The 20563-nt window shown below is 42.4% G+C and overlaps 1 protein-coding gene across 1 annotated transcript in view; it reads left to right on the forward strand.

Annotated features, from left to right (window-relative positions):
- The first annotated feature begins 2942 nt into the window (after positions 1-2942).
- The window catches only part of cdk14 (cyclin dependent kinase 14), a 170931-nt gene continuing 153310 nt past the window's right edge, over positions 2943-20563 (forward strand). Inside the window, exons 1-2 of the mRNA XM_076736408.1 lie at positions 2943-3417; positions 10903-10934. Coding sequence (XP_076592523.1) covers positions 3324-3417; positions 10903-10934 — 126 coding nt within the window. The 5' untranslated portion in view covers positions 2943-3323. The remainder of the gene's footprint in view (positions 3418-10902; positions 10935-20563) is intronic.

Raw genomic sequence — 20563 nt, forward strand, 5'->3', positions numbered from 1 at the left:
CCGAAACTTAAGACAAGGATAAATCACTGAATGCAGACTGCTGCTGCCTCCTCCTGCAGTGACACTGTAAAGGGCCATACACTCACAATGGCACAGCACAAGACCGTGACAACAATTCATCAATCTCCATCACTCCCCAGGCCACACTGATGGCATCACCTGTCTTGGTGATGATCATGTCTGATACTTATAGGTTGTGCAGCGCCTGAGCTGAGCTTTTCTTTATTAAAATGTGCAGATGGGTGTAGGAAGCTGAGGCAAGAAAAGTTTCAGCAGTTCAAATTTCAATCACAGCTGCAGCCATTTTCAGTGGAATCACATAAACACTTCAAAGAAATATGAGCATAACCTGATGACAGCCATCATTTTCTGTGTGCTGTGTTGACTTGTGAAAATAATGTAAAATCAGATAATGACTCATGAATTCTGTACTCCTGAGTGATGGCTTGGTTGATGTGGGAGTAGTTTGCTGCCCTATTAGTGAATTTTTATGGATTGTTCCTGTAAATCTATTGTTGTTTTAATTGATGTGATATACTGTGGAGAAATGTAAACAAGTATATTTATTCATGTGCCCGAGTACTGCTTGCATCAGCTTTTAGAGTAGTATGATATGTTATCACAGAGTAGACTACCCAGCATGATGGAAATAGTTAAATTAGGTGCAGCTCAAACTACTTTTTTTTTTTTTTTTTTTTTTTTGTTAAAGAATCCATTCTTTTAATCGTTTGAACATATATATACAAAAATGTAACTCACCTGCCACATCCTCCTACACCCACATGGTCAGAATTGAGACAGATGCACAGCTAATGTGATGGGTTTTAGTAAAGCACACTGAGACCCCTGCATGTAATGTGCAATAAATCTTATCCCACAGCTACATTGACCAGAGATCCGTCAACCCGGTGGCTCACGCTGTAAATGCATTGTGACGTGAACATTGGAGCTCTGCTCCAATCACGCATATCTGCTGCAGCGCCTTCCAATGGCATGGAGAAACAACCTCTGCTCCATCCAGTGTGATTCCAGCCACCCACATGTAAGGTAAGGCAGCACACCTTCAGTGTGGGGTTCAGTGTGTATGCTCTGGCAGCATCAGGCTAACCCTTGTCTTCTGTTTACACTGGCCTTGCTTCCTCATTGTTTGCGGTCCCTCTGACCTCACCAGTGCAGGAAGAAGCACTCATATCTTTTACTCACATGAAAATAACAAAATACAATGTTTGATTTTAGTTAAGCAAAAGTTCAACAGCATTATCAAAAAAAAATAAATAAATAAAATAAAAATAAAAAGTATAAGTATTATGTTAAAAAGGCCCAGGCTCTCCAGGACCTCAAACACAGCACAAGGGTTAAAGAGGAGCTCCTTAAAAGCACCATCATAATTACGAGTTCACAATGTGTAGAAAATGTGTCTGGTCAGAGAATTCAGCGGAGTGTGTGACTTCTCCAGCCTTTGTGTGGAACCAGTAAAGATGCTCCTCTCATTGATTTCTCTAAGATCTCCAAATGGCCTCCAGGGGGAAGTTACAGTACCAGAGGAGCTTTCTCCGCTTACATCAGCTGACAGGCTTCCTGAGCTGTGAAATCTTTCAAATGCAGTTACCTCACTGCCATCTCGTGCCTCCGGTGCGCAAAGTTACCTTGAACGGCATCCCAGCTCTAATGCTTGTGTACTTTTTAAAAAGCTCTCTTCAGCATGTTACCATAAGGCCCACGGGTCTGTATTCTGCCTTTTCAACACATTACATATTGTTGTGTTTCACTCCATAGACTTTTTCCACAGACTGTGGAGGTGTGCTGTTCAATTCATGCATCATTAACACACACTGAATAATAATTATGAACCAATTCATATTAATGAAGCCGCACGTGCGTCTCAATTATCACTGCGCTCCAGTCAAAGTAACGGGGCCGCAGTATTCAGCTCTTTGCAGTCCAGAGACGTCTCCAGAAAGTCTCTGAACGGTGTAACTGAAGACTAGATCCAGCACGGAGCCATGTTATGGTATACATACACTGCTACATTGTTCTTTTGATGCCTCTGAATTACTCATGCAGCTGCTGTGGTGACTGCAGTACAGACATGATCAAACTGGAGATGCCAGCCAGCACATAAGGACACATGACAGAGGCAGAACTGGGCTCATGAGCTCACTGCTGCAGGATTTAGATTATTGATGCAGGGTTTGAATACCTCTGATGGCTCTAATCCCAGAGCTCCCTTTAATCCCAACTATATGCTATTGTAAAGTAACTCACAAAATATGAGAGTTATTGCGACAGAAACGGGCTGTTGGATATTATCATCAAATAACCGTCTGCGGTGAGTTTTTGCAAAAAGGCTCCAGAGAAGATAAATATACGGATTTTTTTTCACGAGAGTTCTGTGCATAATTATGATGAAATCAAAAATGAGCGCTGAGGTGTGATTTGATCAGTCATAAGATCTCAAGTTATCTGCATGGTTAGAAAACTTAAACACACCAAACGCATGAGAAAGATGTGCACAGCAGCAAACATGTTTCAGTGGATTTTTTTATTCAGTAATTTATCTCCATTATGTTCAATAAATCAAACAGGGATCACACAGATTCATCTGGTTAATCTGGGAGGTTTAAGAAGTCTGAAAGATCATCTCTGACTCCCCTGGTGAAATGAGGAATACCGCTGATGAAGCTGATGTGTGGAGATCACCTCGACCTGCACGCAATGACAGGGTCTTGCAGAGGGCAGCAGTCTGAAGCAGGAGCGCTGGCAACAATCTGCTTCCCCATGAAAATATTCCTCCTCCTGCAACACATTACAGGGCGGTGCTGGCGCGTCAACGGACAGTTTCCGGGACGAATAGCATCGCGGTGCTCCCCGGGAGTCCTCCAATCCTCGCCTCCAGGGCGGGGTCTGGGGTCGAAACCAGAGAGAGAATCCTAAAAATGACATCTAGATTGCGGTGGAGCAGAGAACAACTGGGACGCTGAGAGAAAGAAGAAAGAAGTCAGAGCTAGAGCTCATTTTAGGAGCTTTCACCAAGCGAACGCAGCAGAAAGGCGCAGCAAATTACGCACGGCTTCCAGCGTGGATGCCTCTGCTTCAGCGCCCACTTTTATTGTGTCTTTGGAAATGTAGTTGCATTCTTGAGGGAATCTCAAGAAGGCATTAGCTGTTCCAGTACTAGTTGATGAGAGAAGTGAGAGCCGTTGAGGCTCCGTTTCCTGTTTGCCAGCGCGCTGCAGCTGGGCTGAAGAAGCCCCGCAGGGCTGCCTGAACGCCGGTCCTCCGTCCCCGCTCCAAACCACAACCAGTCCGCTGCCAAACGCAGAATGTGCGACCTGATGCCAGCCTCCCAGCCCGCGGAGAAAATCGGCAAAATGAAAAAGTTGAGGAGAACTTTGTCGGAGAGTTTCAGAAGTATCGGTGAGTAACGGGACGTGTTTTTCAATTCTCCAGCTCTTTGTGCAGAATCAGAGTTGAGAAATGTCTCCAGCAGCAGCGGCGCAGACTGCTGCTTCCTCCAGAGGTGATGTCTGCTCGCAGTTGGGCTTAGCAGCCGTAGAAAATGCACATTAACTTGGCCTGTCCACATTTCCTTGAGCGGAACAGTTAGCTGTTTAAGTTTACAGAGTCAGGAGGAGATGGAACGTTTCCTGGAAATGTGCTGGAGGATTGGAGGCTGATTTCACAATTTCTGATCCACAGTTTTCCACGAACATCATCATCACAGCTGCACACAGTCATCATCCATTTTTCTGTTCAGTTACAGTCTCATGTCCAGGCTGTGCTTGACCTCAACATCCATTCCAGATCATGTTTCTGCCTCTCGATGTGAGGAAAAGAAGTGAGCCATGTTGACTCAAACTGTGAGGACCAAAACCCAAATGAGTGAACTTATTTCACAAAATGTGCCAAAACGGAATTGAGTCTGTGTTGATGCCTTTTCACAGAAGTGTGATCATGTTATCAGCCGTGTAGGATGAGGATTTTCACGTTAGATCCACTGATCAGCTGATGAACTGATTCATGCTTTGCTCTCTAAAAAGACTGAAGGTGACGTCTGTCAGGTATTCTTTAGTCAGACCATTAGTCCAAGATATTCACTTTACTCTCACATAAAACAAGAAACAAGGAATGTTTGACTTGGAAAGTGACTTCTAGGGCTGATCAGTCATCAGGTGAGCTGATGATTCATTTCCTCCACATCAGCAAAGCCATTAATTGACTGATCTGCTTTGTTTTTTACACACAGAGTAGAACAAACTCTGCACTGGTCTCTCAATGACCACAAGCATATCTGTGAGGGTTCTTTACTGTGATTTCTTGTAGCTCATTAGCCATCATGCGGACACTGAAATATCTGTGATATTAGCTGGAATCATCATCATCATCATCATCTCCAACCCTGTGTTCCAGTCTCATGTATAGTTGTTTTCATCTTACAATACACTGATTGTAAGGACACGTTTGGACAAAAATAAGTGCCATCATCATCAATATGTGTATAAAAAAAGAAAACCAGTGAAACCAGTATCATTTCTGAATTATTTCACAGTAAAGAAGAATAATATAAGCAAGCCCTGCTGCAGATTTTGTTGCCATTCCACAGAAATACCAGCTCAGAGTGGAGCCTGACCATCATGCTGTAATGGTCAGGCTCCACTCTGAGTTGGTTTTTCTACTTGAGGCCAATATTTGAGAGCTTTAAAAGCTTTGAACAACATATCACCCAGTGTTGAGTTTGTAATATGAAGTCACAGGTAAATATTTTTACAAAGGATCTCATGAATGTGGTCTTTCTTTCGTTACTGTAGTCACAATACGTACTGCATGGGACACAGGACTTGTTACTTACTATTGGACACAGGCACCAACTCTGATACATCTGCGATAGCATAAGATTAGGGCTGCAACTGAAAATTATTTTACTTTTAAATAATCCACAAATACTACTTGAAATTAAGGAGCAGTTGCTCACCCGGTAGAATATAAAGGAAATTGTGAAAAAAGCCCATTCTGTGTGGTTTTGTCTGACATGTTCAGTCAAACATACAGTGTCACCCTGCAACTGAACACTGTTAGAATCGTTGGTTCATCTGCATGTTATTTCTGCATTTTATCAATAAATTGTTGTCTGATAAAATAGAAAATAAAGTTCAGCTTGACTGACCAACAGCCTAATACTAAAACTAAAAAAGCCATTAATAATAAGCCATTAATTCATTATCATATCATATTATAGTTGGTGCCTAATTATCTGTCAGTTGACGGGTTGATTAATTAGATTTGAATTGGTTTTAATTCCACATTCAGCAGCGTATGGGCTGTGGTTTTGTGCTGGATCTGTGCATCGTCATTGCCGTCATCACGTCTTTTCCCTCCTGCTTTTTGAATCTAGTTCTTATCCAGTGATGAATGCTCGCATGTGACTGAAATAAAATCATCACGAACATACAGTCACATCATTGGTCGTCAAGGTGCAACCATCACATCTCATTTCATCTCTCTGCTTCTTTCCCTTTTTGTGTCTCTCATACTCACACACACTTCCTACTGCTGACACACACACACACACACACACACAGTAGAGTGCCTTGGCATGGTCACAGGGTTCGGTGGCCTTTGAAGCAGTGTGTGTACAGAATGACGAGCTGGATGCGGCCTATGAGAAAAGATGAGAAATGAGCAGAAGTGAGTTTGGGTCGATGTTGCGGGAGAAGAAAGATTGGCATTGACTTTTCTGCTGTGCTGATGCTCATCTCCTATTGGCCATCTTTCCTCCCATCTAAATCAACACATCTGAGCATCGATCGGGCTCTCGCTCTGCTCTATGGATGCTTTAACAAAGCGCATTCGAGAGCCAGCTTTATTGTTTATGTCCTTGTAACAGTGTTGATCCAACCGGTCCCAGTGGGCAGGCCCGCATCACATGTCAAATTATGGCTCAGTGCAACACGATGCTTTGCGGAGGTTTTCATTTTAATAGCTTGGAAGCTGCTTAATGGGCCGATGCGCTTTTCTCAACCTTTTCTGAAACATGAGCCCAGGTTTGGCCCTCATGAGTCAAGTCATTAGAGTGCTGTCAGTTGGTCGTGTGAGTGTGAGGAGGGCAGGTTGTGTTTCAAGAAAGCATCAGATGGATGATGAGGAAATTATGCATCATCTCAACATCCCCTTTAATGCATTTTTGGAAAAAGGAAATCAAATATCAAGCAAATGTCCTGTTACCCCGTGGGTCGGGGACATGACCCCAAGATTAGATAGCTGTGGAGTCTCAGAGACCACGGTCGGTCTGATCCGTGGACCTGCACAATAAATCGGGGCAGTCACAGAGCATTAACATTACTGCCGTTGAGCAAGGCTCCTGAGTTCCTGCTCCTGAGTAGATGCAGATTGGCCATCTGATCAGAGCATGGCTGCGGCGTGTGTGTGATGAAGAGTGCGTCCACATTAAGCCGACGTGCTCTCTACCCGACCTCCTCGCTGCTGTTTGCATACAGGAAGTTCAAAACTCCGCTTCAAGCCACGGTCAGACCCTCCAGTCTGCCCTCGTTCCTGCTGCCGCTGTCACTCAGATGCAGCCTGCGGTGCTCCTGCTTGTCCAGGCTGCTCTGCACTGAAGTCAGGACAGCAGAGTCACTGTCCATCCTTCACACACATAGTCAGACTTTTTTTTTTTTGTCTTATTTCTAAACATAGATTAGGACATACGTTCTTCTCAGGTCTGAATGCATGTAAGTCACTTAGTCAGCAAACGTCATGTTTTCCTCCAACACGGAGATTTTCACAGCTGGTTTTGGAGAGGATAAGTCAACAGACTCTAGTTTGGATGAGCTTTTAGAAATTGATGACAATGGTAAGCCTGTTCTGGGTGTGCTGGATAACAAAGACAGCTTTCTGTCATCTCTGACCCTCTCTGCGGTCAATACCTGATAAGCATCAGTATAGCTGATCACCTGATAGAGGTGCTGACATCACTTCTGTTATTTCTGTTTATTTGTCAGACAGCATTGTGATTGGTTTTGTCAGAGGCAATCATAAAACAGTGATTCGATCAACTGTAGGGCAGGAGTGAGTGTTTATTTTGTCAACAGGTAGCAATTATGAGCTACGATCAAATCACTGTTTTATGCTCATTCAGATGTCTGAAAACAGAGTCAGAAAAACATGTCAGCGAGACATGGCAGCTGAAGTAGGACGAATAAGAGACGTGTACAAGAACGCCCTGGAAATGTGGACATACGATGTTTTCACAGGTAAAAGGTGTTTCTAGAATTATTGTGGCACTCCTGGGGAAGCGTTTGTGCTCAGTGAAAGTTTTGTGTGCGTTCTGCAGTGAAAACACAGGGTGAAGTTACTCCAGGATGAATTATCGGCACATTCGTTTCCACTGAAAACAGCGTCTCTTTGTGAGGGACACGTTTGGCTTCTTGATATTTTCCTCACAGCTTTGATCAAAAGGCGAATTCCTTCAAGTGAGAGATGCAGTGTGAAAAACTGGAGAAACAGTAATGAGGTGTTGAAGAAGTGCCATTCTGTGTGTGTGTGTGTGTGTGTGTCTGGTTCTATAGTGAGTTTGGACAAAACTGTCCTCTGTTCACTCTGTAATCGCTTATTTTATGTCTCCCTCTCATCGTTTCTTTCTGGGAGTGATTCTGTTCTTTTCTGTATGTGCCCAGGAAGTAAATATAGTCTAAAGATTATTTGCAGTGAAGAAGAACGCTGTGACAGCGTCTCACCAGCATTAGAATCCCAATGTTTTGACAGACGCGCATTCTTCCCTGAATGCTCCAAAGACTCTCCTTCAGCACAAACAAGGCATCTTTGATATTTCTCTTAAATTTCAGAAGATCTTTTTATTCACGTCACGTGCAAAAGGTCACAGGTGATAACTGATTTAGTCTTTCTGCACGGGTTGCTATGGTAACAGGTATGATTGGTAACGTGTCATTGTGAAATGTTCTCATCTCTATATGAGGATGCATTTTCACTTGTAGTCGTGTGAAATAATACTGAAATAAAGTCATATGTTGATCATTCTTTGAAAATATTCCTATCATCTGTCTTCCAATGAGGCTCTAGCTTCACACCAAGTCATCAAAGTGATGCTATGAAATGATTACAGCGTGCAGCCGCTATCATGCCACAGCCTGTAGTTTTTAAATTTCAGTTTGTGTATAAATGAATGGCCCTCGCCTGGTTAAGCAGGGAGCTTCAGAGGTGTTGGTGGGTGTATTTTTTAAAAAATAATTGCCTTCTGCCTCTACTTTCATACTTAATGGATGATGAGATTGGTATCGATCTTATCATCTCACTTTCTGCAAGACGGCTCGTAAGCCTGTTCCCAAAATGTAGAACTATTCCTTTGATTATAATTCCTATAATGATCTGTGGGAGGTGCCGCTTCACTCAGTGACCACTGGTTTTTCTCCAGCCGTAAGGTCAGCTGTCGCAGCTGTAGTTAAATTCTGTGAAGTGGCAAAACGATACCAAGAAAGTCTTGGCTGTCAGGTTTATAGTCTCTGTGGTCTCCTCCATATATGCCCTGTCAAACATGGTTTTGTCAAAGACGACCAGCAAGTAAGTTTGACAGAAGTATAAGTATGTGATGTTTGAGAGACGCAGGCTGTGTGCTGTGGCTTACAGACACCGACAGACAAGTGTGTCTTGCTGTGGTTAGTGAGCGAGGTGATGTTGCCTCATGCGGTGGATGGACAGAGTAGTGGAGTCCACTGTTTAACTTTGAAGCACATCACAGGGATGTCTTCAGCTTATTACGATAAGATCTGAGAAAGCAGAGCACGATTCAGGGCCGTCTGCCCGAGGAGCTAACGTTAGCATCAGCTGAAGCGGCTACAGCGCAAAGCTGTCAGCTGTGTCGATAGCAGTCGGCGGCTGATGCTAAACATCATCAGACATGATTAGTTTAGTTTCTGTGGTTGTAGCTGAAATCCATGAATAGAACATAAATGACACTTTTGAGTGAAATCTGAATGTGATTATTCACATTACATACAACATGCTTTAATATATCTAATGCAATTGAAATGATGAGAAAACTGTCAATATTTATTTGAATTGATATTTAATTTTTTTTATTATAAAAATGTAACACATGAATATAAAATGCTTTCTTGTCCAGTGAGCACTAAATCTCAGATGGCAGCCAGTGCAGAGGCTGTATTGTCTACCTGCAGTCTAATCCATTGTATTGAGCGTGGATTTGCGGCTGTGATGATGCTGTCTGGAGTGTCTGGGAAGTCTTTGGAGGATGTGTGCGTGCTGACCCTCTGAGGAGGAGGAAGCAGCAGTTTAACGGCTCAGTGGTCGGGCTGACAATGCTTCCAAACACACTCTGACATCAAAAAAAGTCATTTTAGCATGAAGCGGCCCCCAGAGCATCTGTACTGCCTTTCTCATTAGACAACATAATCACGATGAGGAGTTAATAACTGAAAAATCATCCTCTGCCTGTTAATAATGCTCTCCGCAAGCCTCTTGAGCTACGATAGTGATTCAGAAATCAAAGCTGCAGAGAGAAACAAACCATTTTATTCCCCCTCCTCCTCATAAATATGAAGAATATTGATGTCAGATTCAGCAGCGTCTTCCCCTGCAGTAATGTGTGGAACACAGTGGATTGTCAGTGTGAATGTAGACATAATTAATAGAATAGCTTTTTATATATTTGTACTTCTTGAACGATTCTTTTATCACAGGGCTTTTTTTTGTGCAACCTGCATTAAAACATTGAATGCAACACACTGTACATGAATCTGTGGTTCCCTGACCTTCATAAAGAACAATTGTGGTGCCATTTTTGAGGGAAATACAGCAGCATCAGCTCTCCCTCAAGGATTCGCTGATGTGCAGGACCAATCACATGCAAGATCACCAAAAGGTCCTTCACCTGTGTCCATGTGTCTCATGACCCTCTCCTTGCACATCGTACAGGTCTCTGCAGAGCATGGACTAATAGTATGACCTGAGATGGAGCAGCCCCGCCCACCTAATTTACATATGATCTGCTATAGCTTATCTGATCACAGTGAATGGAGATAATGGGAATGCTTAATAGCAGGTGTAACTGCAAAGGTTTCCAAGTCACTGTGCCTCACCAACGTCATTTCTAGAGCTCATTTCTACAATCAGTATTTTTATTGCTGTCAAATTTCTGCATCAGGCACTCCCCAAAACAAACCTCTTATTACAACAGCACAGTTAATATTCAGTCTGAGCGTGCAGACTCACAGCAACACATGTCTATCATGAAGTATTCTAAACTCGCTTTTTCTGGAACTTTTCAGCGGCATGGTCTCATTCATGAACGAGGCTGTGCAGTGTGTCAAGGCTGTCATGTTATCATTTTCAGCATGTGTTGTTACAGCGAGGGTTACTGTTTCAGGCAGATTTCATGCAAAGACATGATGTTATATTGTAAATAGCAGCTGAATTTGTGCTGCAGAGTATGAGCTAACTGCATCATGACTGTAGAGCGTCAGATTTATCAACGCTGGCAGCCGGTCTTGGATGATGTTTGTGGTTTTAATATTTTAATCATGGCTTGAATGATGATGAATTTTTTACCACTTTTTTTTGACACATACCTGTAAAAGCTAACATTCCTGCTTGGGTAGAATATGTTGGTAATCTTTCCATCCCTGCTGCTCTCTGCCCTCACCTACTCAAACTCTTGGAGAAAAGTGAGTTCTCACCTGGAACGGTGACCTCCTCTCCAGCTCAGTCCAAACCTGGACCCTCGCTGCTTTAATGAGCGCAGAATGAATTTCAGCTGAGTGACGGGCTTCTGTGTTGCATCTCCACCGTTAAACTTTTTATTTTGTTCATTCTTCAAAAGGTGTCAATACAGGCTGTATCTGATTCTCTCTTCCTTTCTTCTTTTTGCAGCTTTCAAGAAAGAGGACAGCGGCTTTGATGAGGTAGGATGAAAAAAAAGTGAATTTTCGGGAGCTTGTGACATTGCTGGCCCAGTTTCAGGGCTACACCAGTGTTGCACGCTGTATTTTTCACTAAAATTATTCATCAAGGTCTTGTTGGCCAGATGTTGTCAGGACTGCATTGCAGTTGATTTTCTTTTTCTTTTTCTTTTTTTTTTGGATGTGAATCGGGCTGTAACTCAGTGCATATGGTGTGTAATATATTCATGTGTAGAGCATGGTGCTTTTCCCTCTCATCTCAGAGACATCCCTCAGGGTCAGTCGCCATCACAGAGCTTCTCTGGCCTGCCAAATGAGACCCCACCAAATGCACCAATCAGATGCTCTCTGCATGAGTATACCCAGGGCTCCACACTGGTTTCAAATCCATCCCACAACCATCGCGCAACATTGTGCTCACTGACACTGACTGTGTCTCCATTTTACATTCTTGTAAAATATCTGTCTCATTTGAAATGCATTGCAAACAGTGTGGTCAGCTCATTTGAGGGTGGTTAGTCCACACATAATGAGCTAATGACCAAGGACGGGAAATAATGTCCACAGATTGACAGTTCTTTGAGCAGCAATGATCAGTGATCTGCTGAATTGAGTGTTTCTCCTGCACCACACAGTGCAGTAGAATGCAGACACGTGCCTACAATACCTAAAAACAGCCTCACTTTCCTGCCCCAGTGTCAGGAAAGAAGTCAAATGAAATGGATGAGATGTGGTGTGGAAAGGCAGAGGGGCAGCATGTTAAGAGCAGTTTAGTATTACAATGTGTTTCATGCAAGGAACTCCAGGCAGCATTCATGGTATAATGTTGGGAGGTTGATTAATTATGGATATTGTAATGCTTGGTTGAGTATGGAGGCATTTGTGCTCATTTGCTTTATTCAGTGATGATTTGTGAGCATTTTTTAGGCAAATTTATGTCAGTTTGCTGACATAAATTTGCCTAAAAAATGCCCAACATGTGTTTTATAGCAATAATGGAGGAGGCTCCTGTGACTTAGCACAGATGCTTTTTGTTTGGCTTACATTTGACTCTGCAACATCATGCAAGTTTGACATAGTGCTTTATATGGCTGCAAAGTGTGAGCAAACAGCTGCATGTTTGTGCATCTGGCAGACACAGAGCAACATTAGCATTGAATTGGAGCTGTGTACAGTATGTGTCCACCTCATGAATCCAAGTCTAATATTTAGGCTCTGTTTAGCTCTGTTTTAGTTTGCACCAACTCCTGAGAAACATGTCTGGCTGTCTAGCTGCTAAGTGCTCCGCTGTGTTTGTCCACCAGCTGGTCGCTCATTGTGTCTGTCAGCTGTTTGGTGCTGGACAGGTAGTGTTCAGTGGGTTTAACAGGGCTTTTTCACTGAGAACAGCTGCCTGAAGATGCTAGGAATGAGGTTAATGAGAACAGTGAATCAAAACAGCAAAGTTAAGGGCCCTAAAACCAGAATGAGCTGAAAGATGCTAAATGTTCAGTCGTCCTGAGGGAAATGACAGAGTTGGTGATAATTCTCTGCGGGTTTGTCAGCATGAGTGATAACCTTTCACTGTACTCCCAGTCATTTGAACCATTGTTAATATAAAACTGTTAATGAATGCAGCCCTAAGCTGTGCAGAGCAGGTGTACATTAGAATATGCAGCTGTAATGTAGCCAGGAAGGTAATTTGCTGTAGTCTTAAATAGTAAATGTGCTCCTCAATTTACCAGAAGACCATTATTATTTTAGTGTAGTGCTACAGTGTGAGTCTCCACGTGAAAGCAAGCAATTATTGATGGTGCTTTTAGGAGTGGCCAATAAAATCTGGAAAATCAATGGAGAAAATAATAATGGAGAAAACAAACAGACATGCAAAACTCACATCAAAGTCTAATATCGTCATTCAGTAGCCATGCTGTTTGGTTCTCAGAATTTTCCACTGTGGTTTAAAACAACCAGCTCTGAAAAGGACAGCAGTTACCTCTGTATAAATGGCAAAACCAAACAGTTGATATCCCAGAACAGTTTTTGTCCCAGGAACACTGGATAGTGATTTTGCAGCCCTGTACATTGTGACATGTTGACTCCTCACGTTCCCTCTCTGTTTGGTCCTGTTGATGACACAGTCAGGAGGTCTGAGGATCCTGGGATGGTCTGGATGTACTGACAGGGAAATCCTGCCCGGTTGCTCTTTTGAGTTAAAGTAACAGCGAGTGTTCAGCAGTGCTCAACCTGCACCTGCCGCAGTTGGCTACCTAAAGCTGTGTCCTTGCTGTAAAGCAACCACATGGTCTCTATGCTTTTGGAAGCTTGCCAGCCTATTGTCTGCGAGAGGCAGTGGCATTGCTTAATGAATAAGTGATAAGACACCAGGGTGCTTTGTGTTGATGTGGCTTACATGTTGCCGATGCTGTTGGTTGGTAGATTCCTTTCATTATTCTATCGAAAAGACCTGCTGAGATCCAGAAGTGTGTTCAAAAGAGACCTGAGGGCAAAAACATCAGTGCAAGACTGATTGCTTTTTTATTCACATCAGAACAATTCTGACTTTGTGTTCATGTCAGCCATTTTCTATTTTTTTAAATTTGTCCTTAGCAGTGGGTAGCGGTGATATATCCATCCCTCAGTCAGTAGTGCTGTAGTGTTTGCTTTGAGTTGTTATCTCTGTAAGTTGACTTACTGTACAACAACCTCAGCTGCATTCATGTCACCCAGGCATGTTGTTATTTTCATGCCAATTTTTCTGTCACTGTTTTTCTGTCTCGGGCAAAGCAAGACCATGCCCATTCTCAGGTCTGCCTACAAGGCTGCGATTGGCTCTGTCAGAGGAAACAGCTGTCAGTGAGCACAACAGCAGACCTCTTTGGATTGCTGGAAAAAGTCAAAGATGTGGGCAGCAGTTCAAGCCTGGAACCAGGCTAATTTCTAATGACGACAGGAAATGCAGAGTACATCAGTCACAATGAGCAACCCTAAGGCAGAGTGATCATTAAAGGCAGGGATTTGATCCTGGAAGCATCTAGGTGAAAAAGAAACTTAGATGAAACTGTTTTCTCTGGTCCTTCATAAGCAGGGCTATGTATTGAACCTGTTTACCTTCTGAGAGTCAGCCATATGTTGACTGATTTAACATAACGACAGTGATTAAACTGTTGTGATGATGATATGCGGAACATTTTACAGCTGAAAACTAAACTTGTCAGCGCTCTCTGCTGACAAGCCATTAGTTGACAGCACTGGTACTTCCAACATACACTCAGCTACCAGTTTATTAGGTCCAGCTAGCTAAATCATTAAGTTCATTCTACCTTCAGAAAGGCTATAATGTTCAGTTCTGTTCATTGTATAGTTGTGTTGCATTATATCGTCTCATTCTGATTAGTGTTTCTAATATTTTGTCTGACGTATTCATATCAATGAGGGTTGGCAAAGTCAGCTCACCTCTCAGGAAGATACAGTCCAATTCATCATTACCACAAACTACATCCTCAACAATAGTCACACAGTCGACTCATTAAGCAAACTGAAAGTAGCTTTAATGAAAGAAGGATCTGCTGCGGGACTCTTGTATTAGGCTGCATTCACTTTAGCTCAGTGGACTGGTGGCATTGATATCAAAACATACAAAACAAAACCCAACTCTTTTTAAAATGTAACAAAGGCACAATATGTGTATTTCACAGAGGCATCCAAATGTCTGCAAAACATGAAACAAGGTGCGGATACGAATGGACCTTCTGAAAAGTCGTGGTTCAGAAAAATGTTTAGCGCCAGTTAATACATGACATAGATTATAGAAAAAATAAACCCAAAAGTGGATACGTTCATTAGAAGCCCACCAAGTGGCTGAAATGAGTAGCTGTCATTTCCTGAGTGGTGAAGGAAACCACTTTGTACCTTCCCTAGCTTTGGGAATTACTGTCTCTAAGCTCCAGATGCTTTTATCTGAGTAAAGAAAAAAAAAGTGAATAGTTGTTGATAGAACTGACATCCTTACATACAACAAGGACTGTCAACGGTGCATACTTAAACCTCCAAGAAACCTCACATGTGCAGTCTTGTCATGAAGTTGTCTCTTTGTTGTCGGTAATGTCCACATCTCAGCTGGTCTCACCTCAGCCAGCTTCATTTGCAGCATGACTTTTTTCTTTTTTTTTTTTTCCTTTTCACTTTTTAGCTCCATCTGATTCATGTGTCCCATATTCACCATAACTAGAAGAGAAACTGCTCTCATACTGCAGCCTCAGCTGCAGTGTGGTGTTGTGGTGCAGATGGGGCTATGAAAGAATGCTGTAAGATTTTCCCATTAAGAGAACGCTGGAGAGGTCTTTATTTTTGTTGGCAAAGGGGACGAGAGAGCTCAGATATCACAAACGTCACATGTATTTGGTAACAGGGCTGTTTGTCAAGCTTCCTGTGACTATTTGGATAAGAAGATATAGCCCATGTTCGTGTTCAGGAAGGGACTTTTGTGGTGAAACAACGTGAAGCAGACCATTTCTAGAAGTCAGTGCCATGGGAATCCACTTGGACCATTTGCTATAAATGGGCCTTGCCGCTAAAGAAGAATGTAAAGAATCTAAGGGAAAAAGGCTCCTTCCTGTCCGCCAACATGATGTTTGCAAGAAACCCAATGATGGCCCACAGCTACAGTATCAGTGTGACTGTGTATGTGTGTGGATTTATACCTTCTGTGTGTGTGAGAGAGGCAGACAGAGCCTTAGGGTTTGTTTAGCACTCATGTCTGTTGAGCTGATTATCATTTGTCATAGTGAATAGGAAACAATGTCTGTTTAAAGCATAGAGATGGCTGCTCAGAGGAGAGGTCTGGGTCCACGTTCAGACAGCAGGAGAAGCAGTTTCACATTGTTCTTTCAGAGGTTTGATGCCTTGATATAAAAAAGTGTGCAGGGAAATTGACGTGGTGACATTACTTTTGAGTAGACTTGATATCGCAGAGAGCCAGCAGGTCCTTAACCTAGCTGTCATCAGGAAAACAGAGTTCATTTTGGGCTTTCAAGATGCATGTCACCATCAGAAAAAGAATTCTTCGTCTGTCTGTCCTGTTCTCGGGAACACGATATCTCTGGAATGCCTTGAGGGAATTTCATCAAATTTGGCACAAGCACAGAGTGATTAGAATTTGGTGGTCAGAGGTCAAAGGTCAGTGTGACTGACAAAATCCATTTTTGGTCATAACTCAGGAATTCACATGCTGATTATGACAACATTTCCCATAAATGTCTCATAGGATGAGATAATTAAGTGTTTACATTCTATATCCAAAAGGTCAAACTTCCATTTCACCAAAAAACAGACTTCACTACTATATGTTATTTGAATGTGGACAGGCATGGACGTAAACTGCAGCTGGTTGCTGGAGGCAAACAGCTGTGAGGCGGTAATTTCACTCTGATCTGCCACCATTTGTCAAAGGTTGCGGTTCTCAAATTGGGCCCCATTGAGCCATCACAGGGGGCAGCACACATGACCGAGGGAAAAATGTGGAGAGCATGTGAAGAATGTGTTTCATTTAAGAACAATAACCAAAACCTCAGTGCTCGCAATGCGAACACGTGTTAAGATTGCAAGATTTATTCAGACATAAAGGCGTGAACAAGATGGACAGTTTTCTGAGAGGGAAGAGAGGAAAAATTCAAAATGTCATTGTTCATTGGACAGAATACAGAGTGCATGTCACACCCTTCCATCCAACGTAATGTCCTTCAGCCGTTTTGCAGCACTGTAACGAGGTCATGCTACTTCTGCCTTTGCTTATCAGAGAAAAACAGTCACAAGCCACACGACCACAAGAGGTCACTTGTCATAAAAATGTGAGCAGAAGAAGTTTTCAAGGAGTTTTATTGCAGGACAGAGTGCTATTCAGCCTCAAAACCTCTGACCAAGGAAGGATATCTGTGCCCCCAAGTGAGTTATTACAGATGGATGAAAGATTTGAGAACACCCAGAGCTCTTGCCCTTCTCTCCGTCTGCCTCTCACTCTAATGGAAACAGATCCGGGCTTAGTCTGAATGTGTGGTGAAAGTGCTGCATTGCACAGAAAGAGCATGTGGCCGGCTTTGATTATTCAGAATGGTCTCTGCATATCTGCTGCGTGTGTGTGGAAGCGGTCCATAACACTTAAGTTCACCAAAGTATCAGGTTTTGTTCGAGGTTTGTGTCGTCTTTGCATCTTTGTTCTTTTTCTCTTGTGCTCTTTGTCTCTCTTTGTCTCTCTCCATTTTGCCTTTGTCACACTCAAACTTCATTATCTTCTCTCCGTCCAATTGGAGCTGAATAATTTCATGTGTTTGGTGGCAGGATCAAAAATTAATGCAAAGAATGTGTCTCTTAATTACTGGAAGCCCTTGGAGAATCAATTAAAAGCAAAACGCTGTCATTAGCCGCAGCGAGCAAATCGCTGTGAATTCTGCTCAATTTTCTTGTGAAAGGGAAAAAGATCAGTGCTTCCGCGTTACGATTCTTGCTGCTCTCATCTGTTTTTGTGACAGTATGAGCCTGGAATTCTAATGTTCCATCTGCATTCACAGTAGGATTAAAGTGGACCCAAACGAATTCAACCTTGTTCATTTTTCATGTTTTAACTCCTTGAATGAACATTTCCAATACAGCCAAATCTAATTTAACAGCCCATTTATAAAACTGCACCACATGAATAGTTTATTTTTGACTAAGATGTCAGATGAAACCTTGTAAAACCAAAGTCAGAAAACTGCCACCATCCCAATGTATTCAGGTTTGCTCCGTTTTAAACCTAAGGTCCCTCTAACAGAACATGCCACTGTGTATATGTTGCTGTATTGTCATCAGCATTGGTTCAGTTTGTTGCTGTATTACTCTTGAATGTGGCAGCGGCTGTTCTGGACCAGGTCAACTGTTGCTTCACTAAATGTTCCTCTTGGGTTGATTGGTCTGAGAAAAATCTTTCATAGAGTTTGAAGAACTTTGTTGGTTTCAGAAATGCTTTTTTATTTAAAGCAATTGCACTTATAATTGCAATTATATATAATTGCACCAATATATCAATGCGGTGGCAGATGTAAAGGCTGCACACAAAATAACTCAATCCAGACTCACTCCTCTTCACACATCACCTGAACCCTCCATGTCTCCATCGTCCCCAGAGTCAGTGCTGCTCAGTGTGCTGCTCAGCCCAGTTCCGATGCCCACTTACTGACTGGTTTTCTATGGTTCTCTGGGTCTCCCAATCCCACGCCTGAAAACGTCATAAGTTCCTGTTGTGTTCTAAACACCAGCTAACCCACTAAATAGACTAAATCTCTTCTCATCGACTAAAAGTGTGAATATTAGACTATTAGGAGGCAGTCCGACTGGCTTGTATCACTAATAAACTTTAAATAAACAAGTCAAGGTCCCAAAATTAGGTTGAGAAATCTGATTCCTCACCTGATTTTTCAGCGTAATGCACTTTCCTCCCACTTTGCAGCTCTTTTGTCTTGTGCCGATGGTCAGTGATACTACACTTGAAAAGATGATTGAATTAACCGTGAGCTGCCGCTCTCATCCTGAGCTGGTTTGGAGATAGAAGCTGAAGAAGAATCAGAGTGGACAAAATGGCTGCCATGGTTTTTGATGTGTTTTCCCTTGTGAGACCGCCTCACAGGGTGAATGACAGTTTTGATCCCATTTAGCAAACATCTCTCTCAGCCCATTAAACCCTGATGAATTTAGAAATGCCACCAGCATCTGTTCTGTCTGTTTTCATAAGCTATACTGTCTGTTTCCAGCCGGGGGAATGCCTGTGCTGATTTTCCTTCCTTGTATACTGTATGTCTTTTTGGTGCAGCATCAGTCCTTCTAAGAGCAAGGTTGTAAACGTGACTGGCTATTGGCTTAAGTATTTCCAATAGAAAATTAGCATGCACAGAGGGCAAAACAGCAAAAGCAAAGTCCCTTTCAATTGATTTTCTCCTGGTTGAAGTTCAATTACCAGCCATTATTTTGACAGCTTTGAAAATTCCAATCAGTGTGGCGCGTTGATAACGCTCCCTGAAAAAGGACAAAGAAAGGCTGTTGATTAAAGCGCTCTCTGGTTATCGTCGTGGAGATCCCTTGGCTTTTATGTCCTGCATGTTTGTTGATGTAAACCTTGACATGAATTCAATAAAGTGTTGAGCCAGAGAGCACGAGAGGTGACTGGGGAGGAAGAGAAAAAGCATTAGGAGCTATCAACCTGTAAATCAGCAGAGATGAAAGACCCTCTGATGAAAGAGTGAAATGAGTGGAGTGCAACCTGAACCTGGCGGCTCAGATCAGTCCACTTTGCTGTGGAATGCCTCTTCATGTCACCCTCTGTACTCTGGATATACAGTCTGCCCACATTACCAGACCGTCAGCTTGTATCATGTAGACACATTCTCATGAAAAGACTCAGGGTCAAGGGTGACATGGAATCACGATTAGAGATCAGACACAGGCGAGGGTTTAGGAATGACCTTCAGACAAAAGCAGGTCATTTTATGGTGAAACCTGTGTAATGGTTTGTCGATGATGACTTTTTGTTTCAGAGTTCTCAGCATTTAGGCCTGCAACCAATGTTCATGAGACATTTCTAAGACTAACCCAGAAATATTTGTTTGCTATGTTAAAATGCTAAAAGGATAACTCAAATATAACTGCTTATACAACATAATCAACCAAATATAAATCAATTGCAATTTTAATCACTGATCAGTAATCTGAATCATTTATCAAGTAACAAGACAAAGAGTTTACAGCCATGTTTGTGCAATATTAGCTAAACGCTAACACCAGCAGGCTCACAGTGATAATGTTAATCTGTGCAATATTGGTTTAGTGTGTTAGCATGTTAACACTTGCTAATTAGCCCTTTGCCCAAAGTACAGGTTAGGCTGATGGAGATGTCATTAGTTTTGCAGGTATTTAGTTATAATGTGAGTACTGGACAAATTTCACAGTAAACACAGTAAAAAGGGGCGAAAATTTGCACATTCATCTGGATGTCAGGTTTCCATCACTGCTGATTGGAGCTGGACTCGAGCATTAAACCCTGTCCCACTGAGGACAAAAGCCAGATGAAAGTGGGTGTAAGCGGGTTTTTGGTTTGGTGTGAAAAAGGCTTAAGATTTTAAACACTGGAAACACTATAGGCTTGCCTGCTGGTATTTGCATTGGCATCAATTACAGAGCAGCAAGCATGGCTGTAGACCTTTCGTCTTGTTACTACACTGGCTGTCTGAGAAGCTGGTAATGACTCATTTTGATCACTGACCATCCAACCATGAATGAAAGCAGTGTGCTGTTATGATTAGCATGCAGGAATTAAGTCCTACTTTTAGAGGCTTTCCATGCCTGACAAATTAACATAAGTAACAGTCAATAACATGGATTTTATGCCATGAAACTAGCTACATCGAAAGAATGTTCAAATATCTTCCAGTCTCAGTTAAAACACATTGAAAAAATGATTACCAGTGGAAGAAGAGGGCTCAGCTCACGTTCACCTTTCAAACAAAAGTGCTTTGATGTGATTGCATTGTGAAGGACTTCACATGACTTTGGTCTTCCTCCTCAATCACCACCAGCACCAGAAATATCACACTTTATATCTGCTGAAGGACAGGCAGCCTCTGCAC

The sequence above is a fragment of the Chaetodon auriga genome, chromosome 8, assembly GCF_051107435.1.
Source record: "Chaetodon auriga isolate fChaAug3 chromosome 8, fChaAug3.hap1, whole genome shotgun sequence".
Taxonomy (NCBI): Eukaryota; Metazoa; Chordata; class Actinopteri; order Chaetodontiformes; family Chaetodontidae; genus Chaetodon; species Chaetodon auriga.